The sequence below is a fragment of the Ixodes scapularis genome, unplaced genomic scaffold, assembly GCF_016920785.2.
Source record: "Ixodes scapularis isolate PalLabHiFi unplaced genomic scaffold, ASM1692078v2 PGA_scaffold6__148_contigs__length_123643588, whole genome shotgun sequence".
Taxonomy (NCBI): Eukaryota; Metazoa; Arthropoda; class Arachnida; order Ixodida; family Ixodidae; genus Ixodes; species Ixodes scapularis.
In genome coordinates, this window is record NW_024609881.1 from 88,704,571 (window position 1) to 88,720,071 (window position 15,501).

The 15,501-nt window shown below is 42.2% G+C and overlaps 1 protein-coding gene across 1 annotated transcript in view; it reads left to right on the forward strand.

Annotated features, from left to right (window-relative positions):
• LOC8023568 (cytochrome P450 3A6) overlaps positions 1-13,349 on the forward strand; it is a 31,850-nt gene extending 18,501 nt beyond the window's left edge. Inside the window, exons 7-15 of the mRNA XM_029995266.4 lie at positions 4,514-4,644; positions 5,817-5,928; positions 6,270-6,357; positions 7,164-7,272; positions 8,596-8,684; positions 9,346-9,486; positions 10,755-10,920; positions 11,922-12,011; positions 12,718-13,349. Coding sequence (XP_029851126.2) covers positions 4,514-4,644; positions 5,817-5,928; positions 6,270-6,357; positions 7,164-7,272; positions 8,596-8,684; positions 9,346-9,486; positions 10,755-10,920; positions 11,922-11,999 — 914 coding nt within the window. The 3' untranslated portion in view covers positions 12,000-12,011; positions 12,718-13,349. The remainder of the gene's footprint in view (positions 1-4,513; positions 4,645-5,816; positions 5,929-6,269; positions 6,358-7,163; positions 7,273-8,595; positions 8,685-9,345; positions 9,487-10,754; positions 10,921-11,921; positions 12,012-12,717) is intronic.
• Positions 13,350-15,501: the final 2,152 nt, after the last annotated feature.

Here is a 15,501-nt window from a genome sequence, read left to right on the forward strand (position 1 = left end):
AGCGGCCCGAGAAGAATCGATAGGAAAGTGGATACCGAGGTCGAGGGATACTTCCGCAACCACTCCACTGCCATAGCGCGAGGGACCGCTCGACACAAAGTACCATTGATCCATCCGGCGTCCCCGCCGCATTTCCGCATGCCGGCAGAAAAAAAATGTCAGCCTTCAACGCGGACGCTGGTTTTCGCTGCGAAAATCCCCCGTCAAGCACCGAGCACCCCCTGTACTCACTGCACAGCAAAGCGGAAACGGTGTCGCCTCAAACGCTCCGGTTTCCGACGCAGTGTTGTACGGAATGGTGTTCTAAGGAATGGCGTCCTGCAACGTGTTTTTTTGTTTGTTTGTTTTTTTTAGGCGGAGCGGAGGAACGCCGCAGCACCATTTTGCCTTAGGGGAACTGGAACGGGAATTCCTTACGTTTCTCAGGAAACGAAAAAAGGAATGGCACGTTTTGTTTTTTCCTCCAGTGAAATTTCATTGCTAAGAGTGGATGGATTCTAAAATGTATGTAAACGATATCTGGGCAAAGAGCAGCATCTCGATTACTTTTGTTACTTATTCTAGAGTTTGTGTGAAGTCTTCACTTGGTAGTAGTCGGGTGTCGGCGAGCTGACGGATATTGACCCTGTTTTCGGTCCCCGGACTGCAGTACAAAAAGAAAACTTTTAGTTGAAGGAAAAGACACATAAAGATGACTCCAAGTCAGCTACTTTTTTTTTTTTACTTCCACTAATTCTCATACAGCCAGAATTCTAAGGCCGACTACAGCCATCACTGAAGTTACGCAATGACAAGTTACCAGACATCGAACACACCATTGTATCCCAAACTTTGCTGACATAAAAATTAACCTTTATTCTTTCTCCCTTTCTTCCCAACTTTTAAACTGAACGATAATTTTACATTCAGGAAGAATGACTAGTACGGCTCCTGGAAGCTCATGCCAGAGGTACTACCTTTTCTCTTCTTCCCGTCCGGAAAAAATACATGTAGGAAGAGGGTGAATATGTTTGTGCTAAACAGATAAACGTGTAGTTTGGTTAGTGGTGCAATATCTGGGACAGAGCTCGTGCCCGATGGACGTGGCGTGTACGCGCATTCTTTGGAGTTCATCATCGGACCTGTTTTGGGATGGCATCATTGGACCTCCAAGTGTCCTTCCATCTTAAGGCGTTCAAATTCGTATGTTGCCATTTGATGGGATAGACGAAACTTTGTTTAACCTAACTAAACATAGTAATTAGCAAACTACAAATGTAACATATATGTAACGATACGTTCATTTTTCAACAGTGACGGGACCGAGTTTCTCACAGATGAAACTTGTAACGTGAACGTGTTAAAAAAATGAGAAGGAACGATAACGAGCTTTCATTTTTCATTTTGAGTAACGTGCACAACACTGGTTTGACGCTAAGCCTATCGTCTGTATCGGTTTGTTTCTCCTTCAACCCACTGCGGAAGGGGCTGGAGTTATGTGACCTGTCCCATGGCACGCGCTCCCACCGTTCACACACACAAACACACACACACACACACACTCACACACACACATATATATATATATATATATATATATATATATATATATAAAACTGAGAAGAAAAAAACCCTTAGTGAAAACAGCAACAACGGACGATTTAATCTTCGACGTTTCGGCCGGAGTCCGGCCTTCGTCAGGAAGAACTTTTACATATGAACGCGGGTGGTATTTATACAAGGCTACGGTCGAGTCCAAATTTCGGAGGGGTGACAGTTGAAGCTTTCGAGAGAGGGAAGCGTAGGGCAGTTCTTATCCGGGTGAAGAAGCTTGACGGTCGGTGCCAAGTTTCAAGGACGGCGGGATGACGGTTGTAGCTTCTTGAGAGGGGGCGCAGGGTGACTTTGTGTCCGGGCCGGCAGCGGTGACCAATATAGACGATAGCGTACAATAGACGAAAGTTACACGCGAAAACTAAAGTGCTGTCTCAAAAAAAAAAAAAAAAAAAAAAAAAAAAAAAAAAAAAAGGCGGCACGGTCACTTGTGTGCATGCAGGCATGCATGAGTCAAACCTGGAAGGGAACAATGTTAAACCTAGAAGTAAAAAGAAAAGCAATGGAGATCAGAACCTGGAAATAAAAGAAAAGTTGATGGTCCAGTTCCGGCCCCAAACACAGTACCACTGTTAACAACAAAATTAACAAAAAAAAAATGTTTTTTGATTGCTGTTGTTATTCGTCTGTTAGCATTTTAATCGATGCCAGAGTACCGGGGCTTTCATTTATTCCTTGTTTAATAGTGTTAAATCGGTAAATTAGGTAGGACTCACGCTGTTCACGTTCGCGATTTGGTTTAAATCCAGATTCTAGGAGCGTCACGGACAATTTATCAAACGAATGTTTTGGGAGAGCGAGATGTTTGGATAAAGGCAGTGCCGGAAGATTTATGGCGTGAGATTTGTGATTATTAAAGCGCAGTCTAAATGCCGTTCTAGTCTGCCCTATGTATTGCATTTTGCATACCGTACACTCGAATAAGTAAATGACATTTGACGAGGCACATGTTAAGTTCCCTTTAATTTTGATCGAGAACTGCGAGTGCGTGCTGCTGGCCGTGCTTGTGTGCTGCATCTGTTTACAGATTAGACATCCTGGGTGCCTGCAAGGCCTACATTCGTTAGGTGGTGGCGATGAATTTATCCGAGAGTTTACTAGCGCGTCTTTGAGGTTACGCGATCGTCTGTGGACTACCCCCGGGGCGGATGGAAACGCGCGTTTAAGGCGCTCGCTTTGTTCGAGAATGTTAAAATGTCGTCTCAAGACATTGTTTACATTAGGATGGTTTATGCTATAAGTTAGACATAGATTTGTGCGTTGTGTGTCGCTTTGCGTGGTTCGCGGGCTGATGAGATCTGCGCGGTTCAGTTGTTCGGCTTTTCTGATTGCATCGTCGATTATGCGGGGTGGATACTTTTGTTTCTCTAGCACTGACTTTAAATTTTGACTGCTCGCATCAAAATCTGTCTCTTTTGAACAAATTCGTTTGAAACGATGAGCTTGGCTATAGGGAATAAGAACCCGGATAAGAACTGCCCTACGCTTCCCTCTCTCGAAAGCTTCAACCGTCACCCCTCCGAAATTTGGACTCGACCGTAGCATTGTATAGATACCACCCGCGTTCATCTGTAAAAGTTCTTCCTGACGAAGGCCGGACTCCGGCCGAAACGTCGAAGATTAAATCGCCCGTTGTTGCTGTTTTCACTAAGGGTTTTTTTTTTCTCAGTTTTATACCCACGCCTTCGGCCTCCCGCCACCATGCCCGTTATATATATATATATAATGGGTATCTAGGAGTGTTTGGCTCTGATTCATGGAACTCCCTCCGTATATTGCAGCGATTGGCTGTCTCAAATGCTTTGCGGGAAAGTAGACCCTAAGTCAAGGAATTGTTCCTAATTTGAATGAGTCCTTTGTAATTGTAAAGATTTATTGCTGAATAATATTTCCATATTTCATGTGAGGTTGCTGAAGTGGTGCTTTTAGCGTAAAAAAATGATGCTCCCATCTTGATAAACACTAGGTGAAATACAGACAGCGGCGCTAGTTTCGCATTTTTCTACAGTTGCATATTTTTTTATAATTTTCATTTGGGTTTGGTGGACTCACTGAAAAATTGAAACTATAACCAGGTTTCAACAAGAACAGAATACCCTGCGTTTCGGGACCAGCTCGGTCCCTTGGTCACGGGTGACTGGGTTGGGCGAATCTTCCTTGTCTTCATCCATATCATCTTAATGATCTTCAACTTCATCGTCATCAAGGGTATTTGTGGCGGCATCTGCCACCACAAATACGACGTGAAGAAGAACGCCGTCCAAGCCAGTGCCCTCGTTGAACACGCCGAAAAACTGGGTCACAGCGTGTTCTTTGACGAGAGCGAGATTCTGGCCACGGAAAAATACTGGCGTAAACGTCTGCACCTAGAATCCTGGTATATCCAAACAACAAAGAAAACGCCAACAAATCATCGGGCACTCTCCCAAGCGTATATGCCTCAGGACTTCGTCGCTTAACGGAATAACACGGGCGTAACCTTCCGAACCGGGTTCCAGCGTTTGATATTCTTAATAAAGTTGAAGTTTAAAATCATTAATATAATATAGATGAAGACGACGGAGAACATTCGCAAAACCTTCCGAACCGACTTCCAGCGCTGGATATTTTTGATGAAGATGACGTTGAAGATCATTAAGATGATATAGATGAAGATGAGGAAGAATATTCGCCCAACCCATAGTCACCCGTGACCAAGGAACCCAGCTGGTCCCGAGACGTAGGGTGCTTTGTTTTTATTCAAACTTGGTTAGAGTTTGAATTTTCTCATTTCAGTCAATTTATTTCCCAACCAGACAGATCTCTGTCGAATACGTTTACATTTGGGTTCGGTGCATTAATTGCTTCTACTTTTCCGAAAATTATTTTACGAATGCAGTATTCTCTTTTGACTGTTTTTACCTTCTCTGTGTGATCGCAGACTGCCTTCCTGAGTTTTCTCCCCTATGGCGAGTTCTGCTTTACTTCGGATCTGGATACATGAAACTACCGTTGGACCAGATGCAAGATAACATGCTTCCTCTCATTCACACTCGTCGACTAAAACCAAATGTGAGCAGCAAACAGTATCATTCAGTGTGCACACCATCACCATGACCTTTTTAAATGACACATTTATTTTCATAAAAGCTAAGTTTGAGTATGCGCAGTTGTTGCCGTCGCGTCACCATATCCACAAAGTGATGCCGTTTACTAGGACGTTACCGTGGGTTATGGAGTCACGTTGCTTGTACCACGACAGATCAGGTGTTCAAGCCATGCCAGGTCAAGAGGTGTCATAGGAGTCACGATGCGAAGTTCCAGTATCTAGTGAAATCACATTACCACGCGACATAATAACGCGACGTGGCGTCACGTTTCACAATGGCTCGTTCATTTATTAACCAAACAAATTGAGATATAATCTTGCCGTGTCTAGTTAATTGCATTCGTTTTCTCAAGAACGCCTGTCAAAGTTCTTTTGTTTTCGAAGTTTAACCTACTGGATATTTTATCTGATGGATCCGTTGTTAAAAACTTGGTGCTGGTTGTTTCATTGAAACTCGTTCAAAAACCTCATATTCTGTTATTCGCATTTCAAGTTTACCGTGATTTCACTTATAAGCCTTATACAATACAATAAAAGATACCATATTATATTTTAGTGTATTACCTTAAGCGTCTCTTGGGGAACGCCCTACGAAAAGGGGGAGTCAAATACGATTTCTTATAATTAAAGAATCACAACACAAAAGGAAAAAAGAAAGGGTCAGGAAACATCATTATATTAACATTATTCAAACATTTTAAAAATCACATGCGAAAGGCATTTGTAATTACTACTAGTTACCAATCTTGAGAGCAAGCTATTTTAATCTTATATGCATCATGGGAGGGGTGAGCATTTAAATGTGTTGGTTTAGCAAAAAGTATAGTCCGCTTTGCAGGGGTGATCGATTTCAGGATTTCCAAACCGATAGTTATCAGGATTTTCAGATAACACGTTAAACAAAAACAAACACCTTTTTTTAATTTTCTTAAAGTTGTCCTCAAGAAGTTTTAATGTTTATTCGACTTACTGCTCGAAAGGACGCGGCAGAAGCGCTTTTCAATTTTGTATTACATTTCTGTTTTATTCATGCGTGCGATGTCGGTAACTCACTTTTCTTTTATTATTGGCGATTGGTAGCGATGTGTCATGATTAGAGGGGGCGATCTAAAAAATAATTTTTGAACTCTTTCAGGCTCGTGCTGAAGACTTGCTCCAACTGATGCTAAATGCTGAAGCTGATGCTGATGCTTCTGTGGATGTGGATAAGCTTACTGTGGAATACGAAAATGAATCAATGCCCGAGCGTAAGTTCTATGAGTTTTTATTTTCTTAATGTATTCTATTGGTAAGGATCTTGAATTGTTATAAACACTCATTTGAGGAATATTGAGAATTTGAAAATTATGCCGATTTTCAGAGACGTTGAGAATAATGAAAGTAAACGCATGTGTGATTTTTACTTAGCAAAGATTGGTATTTTTCGGTATGGAAATTTCGCAAAAACATATTCATTAACGACGTGAAATTTCACATCGACTAACTAAAATAAGTTTCGCATAGTCGTTAAGGAACGCCTTTAGGATGGTACTTAGCGTTCAGTAGCTTATTAAAGTTCGACAACTTATGATTTCTTTCTGTGCAACAGGGGCGGAACAATCTACCAAGATTAACCAAAAACGTCGGATGACGACTGAGGAGATCCAGGCAAACGCCTCGACATTCCTCATTGCTGGGTATGCGCAGATAAATTACCATTTCGCGTGCCTTGAAAGTGCATCAAAATGTTTTTGGATTTTGTCTTTCTGTAAAGCCAACTCTTATACACCTTATAAGCATCATACTAAATCTTGAACTCTGAGACAAACGGCGTCACTCTGCAGCTCAGAATGAACAAGCCATTCTACTGAAGTAATCAATATGAACAAAATCCACCAGTAATCTTATTTCCAGTGAAAAAAACAGAGCTCCCCGAAGACCCAACTCGCCTCCGCATTTTCGGCTTTGAATTTTTTTTTTCATGCGGGTAAATGTTTTTGCAAGTTTTATCATGATTTTCCGCAAGCTGGCTGTGCAGTGGAAGCTACGTGGCCGTTGGACAAGTTATTCGTCTGTCTTTAGCCACTTAATCACGCTCCCACCCGTACCCACGCGCGCAGAGACGGATCGGTTAACAAAAGGGAGGCCATCGATTGGTAAAACGAGCACGTGGCTCCAAATTCACTATCAGCTTAGAGGTGAACGGGTATATATAAAAATGAATGCAAAGCAGGAAATTACCATGCGCAATTGTCTCATGGCCTATCAAGAACCGGTTTGGTTCTTTGGAGTCTTCGTTTGTGTCTTGCTAATAACTACATGACGCATCGAATTATCCGTTAAGAAAGCACTTATATTAGTAGTAAGAAAAAAATATAAAAAAGAATGGCAGGCCAAACGCCCATATGAAATGTGACAATGCGTTTTGGATGATTGATAAAGAAATTGCTTTCAAATTATTTGGTGATACAACCCACATATTTGGTCTGATATGCCTTTTCAGATTTGAAACGACTGGTACAACACTGGCATTCAGCGCTTATCTTCTGGCAAAGCATCCAGACATTCAAGATAAGACAAGAGAGGAAGTCAAGTCAATAATTGAGAAGGAGGTATTGCGTTGTTCTCGTGTATATATTTTTCACCATAGTCGTTTGTAGAAATTAATTATATGGCCTCTCTCTTGGATGTAGATAGTTTCATTCTGTGAAAATAATGCTCAAGAAGACAACGTCTCGAACTCTAAAATATGAGGGACTTATAGAACGGTGTCAATGCTTATGCTTCATTTTTTGTGGGGAGGGTAGAAGGTGTCCTGTTGATATAAAGAATTGTATGTGTTGGTTCTGAATTCGGTGGTTACTTTTAGGGGCGAAGCTCCTTATACTCTGTTTCATACTTAGCGTGCAACGTTGTCAAAGCTACTGGCGCGAGCGTGGGGCTTCATCTGGTTGATCATTTGCACGCGTTCTCGCGCAAACAAAACCATAGACGAAGCCAAGCGCTCGCACCAGTAGCCTTGACAGCGTTGCACGCTAGGTATGAAACAGACTATAGGGGCTAGCCATGTCCGTATGTCCGTCAGCTGTCCGGCGTCGGGTGCTCGTGCTCACGAGCTTGTGAGCACGTGCTCCCGTGCTCGTGTAGGGCAAACAAAAACGAATCTCCACGTGGTGAATGATGTTGATTGGGGCGAAGCTCCGGTGGTGCCTGTCTGCGTAGACGGTGAGCCGCAGCATGCCGAGCCTTTCGTTCGTTTGCATCCATATCAGAAAGAGAATCTGTGGTGTGGAACGTGGTTATATATGCATTTGAGCATTTGACCGCAGCGTGACATGGATGAAAACGAACGAAAGGCTCGGCGTGCTGCCGCTCAGCGTCTACGCAGACAAGCACCACTAGAGCTTCGCCCCAATCAACATGATTCACCAAGTGGATATGCGGTTGTTCTTTTAGCATATCGGACGCTAGAAAGGAGGTGACCTCCTCTCCAGCGTCCGCCTCGCTAAACAAGAAAGGGGTGGGAAGAGTTTCATCTGAACTCTTAACCAATCGCCAACTGTAGACGTCTTACGCCATACAATCTGGCTAACCCCTCTGCCTTAATATCAACAAAACGGAAAATAACAAATATTGCGGGCAATGTTTCTGGCACCATTCCATTGATGACTATTTTTCACGTATCGATTGATCGGTTCTCTGCGTGAGAAGTAGCACGTTTGTTAAAGAAAGAGTTTTTATTGGTCTGATATTTCTAGTAAAATCCTTGCCAATGACTAGTCCCATAATCCGTCTTCTCAAATCTCTTAGCATGCAGGTTACGGTCTTCATGATGTAAATTGTTTCAACAAATGTTGTTGGAATAGGAATATCGAGTTACACATGAATACAGAATGTATTAAACGATTAACTATGAAATATGTTTTAATATGCAGAATGGATTAACCTACGATGGCGTGTTCAGCATGCGATTGCTGGATCAAGTGATATCGGAGGTCCTCCGGCTCTACCCGCCCGTCGTGGGGTTCGTATTTACAGCAGACACTTCCGCTGTGGATAAAGTGCATTTTAACTAATAACTAAAACTAATGATAAATTCTAGACGCTTATAGAGTGCTCCTTTGCTAAATGGTAAAATAAGTCTTGATATTGAATGCGGAGACGTGGGATATAGTTAAATTTTTTATTATCAATATAATTAAGTAAACTTTTCTTCTTTTTTATACCCAACAATTTCCTTTTACATTCACGTGTTCTTTCTATTCTCTAGCTTTGTTTGTTTTCCTAACCCGTATACTTTAGATTGCGCAAGTTTGACTAGCATTATTACTTGTCGGCTTGCATAAATGATATAGCTTGAAGTTTTCTTCCCTCCCCTCAGCTCCTATGCCTTTGCACCAGACTTTATCCTTACTTAACTGTATTATAGACTAGGATGTCCATACTAACCCTGGAGCGAGGGGGCAAAAAAGGGGAAGGACAGACAGGTCTACCCTTAACCATCTCGTCTGCCTGTTTGCTTTAACTAGGATGTCCACCTGTTCCCAAAAAGTGTTCATATATATGAAGTGCCTTGTAATAATGTCCTTTAAAAATGTAACTAGTTTCAAAAGCATAAATGCACGTAAATGTGCTTTGTTTTCTTGCCAGAAAGATATGTAATTTTAGCGTTATCTTTAATGCAGTTTCATCACAAGAAGATGTGACAACGAATACGAATATGAAGGTCTGAAAATTCCCAGTGGTATCACTGTGGTGGTTCCTGCTTATCAACTTCACCATGATCCAGAGTACTGGGAAAATCCAGAAGAATTTGATCCCGAAAGGTATTTTTACTACAGCAGTTGTTTATTTTGTGGTACTACCGTTTTTACGCGTGGCAAATTTACATATCACTGCCAACCAAATACATAACTAATCAATTTTATACTAGGTGTACTCCTCTTGGCCCTGCGCCTTTCTGGTTGCATACTTTTGTTGCTTGGCGGAATGCGTTTGGAAAACTTTGTCTAATTTGTATTGGGTTGAATAAATCTATCTATTATATATTTTGCTTTCATAATGCGTGGCAAAACAATTGAGAAAAAAATTGTGATCTTTTTGTCATGTAGCCATAGATGTTAGCATAAATGAGCTCTTTTCATCGTCCATGTTAGTGCCACATGTGTACGTAATTGAATCACTGTGTAGGTGCTATTGGAAAAATTAGGTTGTGGAATCGAAAGCAGATACCAAAAAAATCATGTTCAAACGTACTCCAGGATCTTCTGTTTGTTTGTTATATTTAATAATGTATCTCTTCACTTTTAATCCTACTTTTATTACTTTCTTTTTCTCACGGTGCGACAATAGCTGTTTTATTAAAATCGAAAGGACTTAAACTCTTCCACTAAAAGTGCAATGTATTAGTATAATAACCCTGTCAGCGCTCCCTGAAACATATTTAGTAAGACACACACATTTGCAAGTAGGGTCGACGGGCGCCGCCATTTTGCTTCTGGTGTGTGTTGGTTGTTTTATAATCTAACACGTGTCCATAGTTGACAAACTCGTGCTTCAGCAAAAGTATTTTTTCTCAAGGGTGGCCAGGCTAGTTTTGAATGCGGGGCTGCTTGCAAACGACAGAAGTTTGGTTCCCTCGGTCACATACAGCTTAGAGTCTGGTTCACACACTTACGTACTACTTGTACCGACTACGACACAAACGGTTTTTAAGCCTCACTTGTCTTCAGCAGCCGAAAGTGGGTCAACCCAACCCTGAGAAACGCAGGATTAGGCTTTACGTGTTCAAACTTCTTGTTTTGCAAATTATCACTTAGGGGTTTTTATCTGCTGCAGCCATAATCTCCTTGCCATCGGATCAGTATTACGGTGCTCAAGAATCACCCGTCACGGCGTTTTATAAGCTGCCGCCAAGTATGCCTTGTGTCATAATGACACCTAGATGTAACCTGTGACCTGAGACAATGTAGGACAAACAGAACCGTTGCACTTTTTTTCCCTCTGAAGACCTAATCAGAGTCAGACCTCGATGTAGATTGCTGTTATATTTTTCAGCGTATGATACACACTGTGTTTCTCCTTTGGGGGACAGATTCAGCCCCGAGAACAAAGATAAAATCGAGCCGATGGCCTATCAACCATTTGGTAACGGACCACGCAACTGTGTAGCTATGAGGTTCGGCCAACTCACACTGAAGATGACCTTGGCTAAATTGCTCTCGAAATACAAATTCACACTTGATGAAGAGCGCCACAAGGTAAGCATAGATTTAGGCAAAGTATGATCGTGGGTTATGGCATCTTAACGTGGGTCATTGGATCTTAACTAATCCAATGAGCAACAAAATCTTTTTTTCCAGCATCACAATTTAATTAGGGTAGTTTTAGTCACGTCAGTGATCATGGACCAGGCACAGCCAGAGTGAAATGAAATTTGCAAATAAAAGTTATGATACCTGCTATCCCTTTAAATGAAATGCTTTTCACATCATTTCATTATTTACTCTATCTAGAATAATTATTAAGATTTTAAATTCAAGACATCATACAAAGGAAATAACAAGCCTTTAAGGATTTGACAATGAAGTGAGAGATCGCATAATACAATCTTTTGGTGCACACACAAAAAAGCAGTTGTTCCGCGTGGTTTACAATTTAATCACTTTTTAAGCTTGGCGGCGAGACTTTATGATGCAGTCAATTGGTATCGTGGCACCAATAATCGACTGTACACGTGTTTACTTAGGCCGAAGCTTTTACTGTGCTTTTCATTTTCTCGAAAAAAATCACAGAAAAGTGGTTAGAGCTTTCCATCTCGGCGCCTCTGATATTACGCGGCTTTTCTTATGTAAAAAAGCAAGTGCAAATGGGCTAAAGCGAATGAAAAAGGTCGCGGGCGATCGCTAAATATTGACTTTTTAGCTTTGTTTAAGGCGCGTCTTTACAATATATATATATATATATATATATATATATATATATATATATATGTCCTCCCTTGGAGACCGTAGAGATTGACGGTCCCAAGTGCCATGTGAAAAAGTAAGCTCACTAGATTTTAGGCAGCAAGAACACATCTGCTTATTTTGTGCCTCTATTATACTTGATCTCATATGAAATATACTATACAGACAAATATGGGTTCAATCGTCTGATTTCTATCTAAACTTACGCCCTTACACTTTTTTCAACTATGTTATCCTCTCATACTCTATAATATTATTATTCTGACTATTTTTTTTTTGTTTTCTCATCACAGAACGGATTAAAGATTGGATCTTCGTTCACGCTGGCGTATCCGGAAGGAGGTGTCTGGATATACATCAACGAGCTGTAGAGGTGTCTCCCGGTGCGTTTTACAAGAACCTGTCCTGCTGGTTTCATTCTAGAACGGCATAATTGGAAGTTGAACCACACCTTTGTTTCAAACACTCTAAGATTGTTAGCAAGAGTGCATACATCATAGAGCACGAAGACAACGATGACACATATATATAGTGCCACTGACAGCTTCAGAAACGCTCGACGTGTCGATTTCTGGGAGTATTAATACTGCTGCGCCATTGGTCAATAAAAATTTGAATGAACAAACCATTCAACACGAAGCACGAACATGACAAGCCACGCCTGGTGATGCGTCTGATGTCACAGACTAAAGGGTGTCCACCATCTGCCGATCTTGATTGTTAAGCAAGCGCTCATCTTAACGACGGCACAAATCTGAGCAGTAAAATAAACTTTGAAAATATAGGGAAATCACAATTCTGTCTGATACTAGCTACGTCTTGTTTTCTCGTGTGCTCCTAAATGTCAAAATGGCTGACACCTAAATCTCGCAAGGCTTTTTTTTTTTTTTTTTAGTATCAGTTGAAGCAGTGTTGTACATAGCACCTCCGCTTTCAGGATGTTTCGAAGCTCCCGTGTTGCAGTTCGCAACCGACGTAAACGTAAACCTATTCCAATGAAAACGTAAAACGTAAAAGATGGATATAAAAAGGCAAAAATAAAGGTCATTTTGTCGCGAAATATTTTTTACGTCATTCTCTCTTTTTCAGGATGCAGAGCAAGCGTGGTGTGTGTCATGCAGCACGGGGAAAATTCAAGCAACTTGCAATAGGAGCGACCGGACCAGCTGTCTCACCTCTGTCGCCCCTTATACTCCGCCAGCTAGCGGCAGGCGGCGCAGAATTTCCGGGACGCGATGCCACCGAGCTAGTCTACGGTTTACGCGGGGTTGCTATTATGAGAAAACTTAAGGCAGTTAGGAACCCAGAAATCATGTATCGTGACACACACTTGTCAAAGAAAGAGCTTTTTCATGAATGAGACTACAAACATAATGTGAGGACATTCATTGAAATTCAGTGCGCCTGCGAGCTTAATACATGTCAAATTATGCGTATGCGAACGAATACAAGTTTTTTTGCAACTTTCGAATGAGCAATGCCGACATAATAAAAAACTTTTGTTCACTCAATGACTTTCACAGCTGGGGGACGATTGTTTTCCCCAAATGTGCAGCTAAATGAAGATGCGTGCGAGGAAATGCCGGCCGTCGGCTGACCCTCACGTCGTTGCATATCGCAACTGAATATATAATCGAAACCCGGCTCATTTTACGAATCTATAGCAATTGATTTCACAGGTAGTTCGCAAATACGTGCTGAATAAACGTATTCCCGTCAAATGTTGTCCGAACCGCTTCCGTGCATCCCAAATAGTCAACGCAAACACATAGGCGCTGGTTTACGTTTCGCTCAAACAGTCAATAATTAACACCCATATTAGTTTTATCGACTAACTTAGTGCCCTAGATGATTGATTTCTACCATACCGGCAGTTTTTATGTCAGCATTCAATTGAACGAGAAATGGGTATTCCCGCATTTGCTCCTCAGTACGAACTTTATCGCGCTCTGTATAATACACAAACTGCTTTCCATGCTCCGCATAAGTTGATCATTACCTTTATTACTAAGCGTTGTGGAAGTTTCAGTTAGTGCACTCCATCGCAAGTGGGTACAATTCGAAAACAGACGCTGCTACATTTACTTGCCGGTTTCAAAATGATAACGCCCAGAGGTTCAAATAAAAGCTATCATGTTGGGCGTTGCCCGGATTTTATTTATTCGAAGATCGACTGCTGCTTACGACATTCAATAGCTGGCTTGAGGGACATGCTCCTTTGCCATTATAGCGCTTTCGAATAGGGGGTCCCAGAGCTTGGGGGCCCCCCAAAAATAAGGTCTCACCAGTGCGCACTCGCCGAACCCAAACTGCGTTTTAGGTTTTGGATTGGCGGTCACCCCTAACGCAATATTCAAGAAATAGCGTAGGGCCCCTATCTGCTCGGGACCCGGTTGCATCGGCAAACCATGGCGGCGTCCTTTCCGCTCTCTTCGGAGCCGTCATAGTTGCTGCAGTGTTAGCCACGTTCGTTGTCAGTCAATGGTGCAGTCGGTTTTCGCTTCGGTTTTCCTCGCGCAGATCAGAAAGAATGGGTGGTGAGCTCATTTCATATCGAAGATTGTCTTCCGATTTTGGCCGTTCCTAAGCCTAAAAAGAGACGCGGTAACCGTTGACGTGGCGAAGTCTCACTACTCTGAGACTCTGAGTAGATTTCGCTCGTGCCACGGTACTTGCAGCTTAAAAACAAGTCGTCCAAAGCATCCAACGCGCTCCAGCTCACATCTAAAGACAGCAGCTGCTCGCAGAGTGCGCTCCCTCGCGTTCGTCTCAGTTTCGGCCAACGTTAGTTTTGGCATAGCTGAATGCCTAACTCTTCGGCAACAAACGCTCAACGCGAAACACCAACGCTAAAATCAGTCCGATAGCGAGGACCAAATTAGAGCGCTACGGATCGGATTGGCTCAAAACAGCTAACAATTCCTATACTGATTTAAGATTGTTTTTTCTTTAGCCGGTTTGATTTTGTTTTGCCTTAACTATTACTTGTAAACGAAAAGTACTTGATAAGCGCCCATGTTTTACATTTTTAGTATTTTATCTTTTTATACGACGCTTTTTATCCGCATTGTCACTACAAGCGGGAAACGGAAGTGCGCCGCGCTGCCTTAGTAAAAAGTTATAAACCCTTTTCTCTACTCCGACGGTGCCAATCTTGCTGCACTTGGTACCCCAAATTTCGTAGGGGCACCCAAACGTTGGGGCCCCATGTTATAAAACCCTTCATTAACATCGTAACCCAAGTCGTTTCTTTTGATGTCAATGGAGATGCTAATGAACGCACCCATTGTTCACAAAATGATATCTGAAACGTGTAGAATTTATTGCGAGTCCAGGGCATCACAGTGCCCCAACAAAAAGGTTTTTAATTCCTCGCGCAGTTTAAAAGGACACTACGACGGAATTTCGGCGCTCATTTCTTTTTGTCTATATGTGTTCAAAGGAGCAGCATCACCTTGAACATACGAATATCTTGTTAAAAAAGACGGGAAAAGGAATTTTAAAGCGAATTAAACGATTAGCAAAGAGCACCTGGTGGATGTCGCTAACGCCTCGCTTGTAAGGCCCGTCTAGGAACCTTGACAGCTAGTGACGGTGAATGTCTCGCCTCCGGCTACGACGAGAGAAGGGGGGAAGGAGGAACTCCCCTCTTCCCGAGAATCCCTTTTGTGTGTCGCAGAAGTCGCTATTGTCCCCCTACAAGATTATAGAAGGTTAACCCGTCACTCAAAATTCGTACAAAAGCGGCGGCTTTGGTGGCTGGAACGACTAGGCCATCCTCTCGACGTCAGCCACGCCGTAACTTTGCTCGTCCCGAGACGACCTACGTCACGATTGCGTTGGATGTCACGTGGTCTCCGCTGGGTCTTGTCC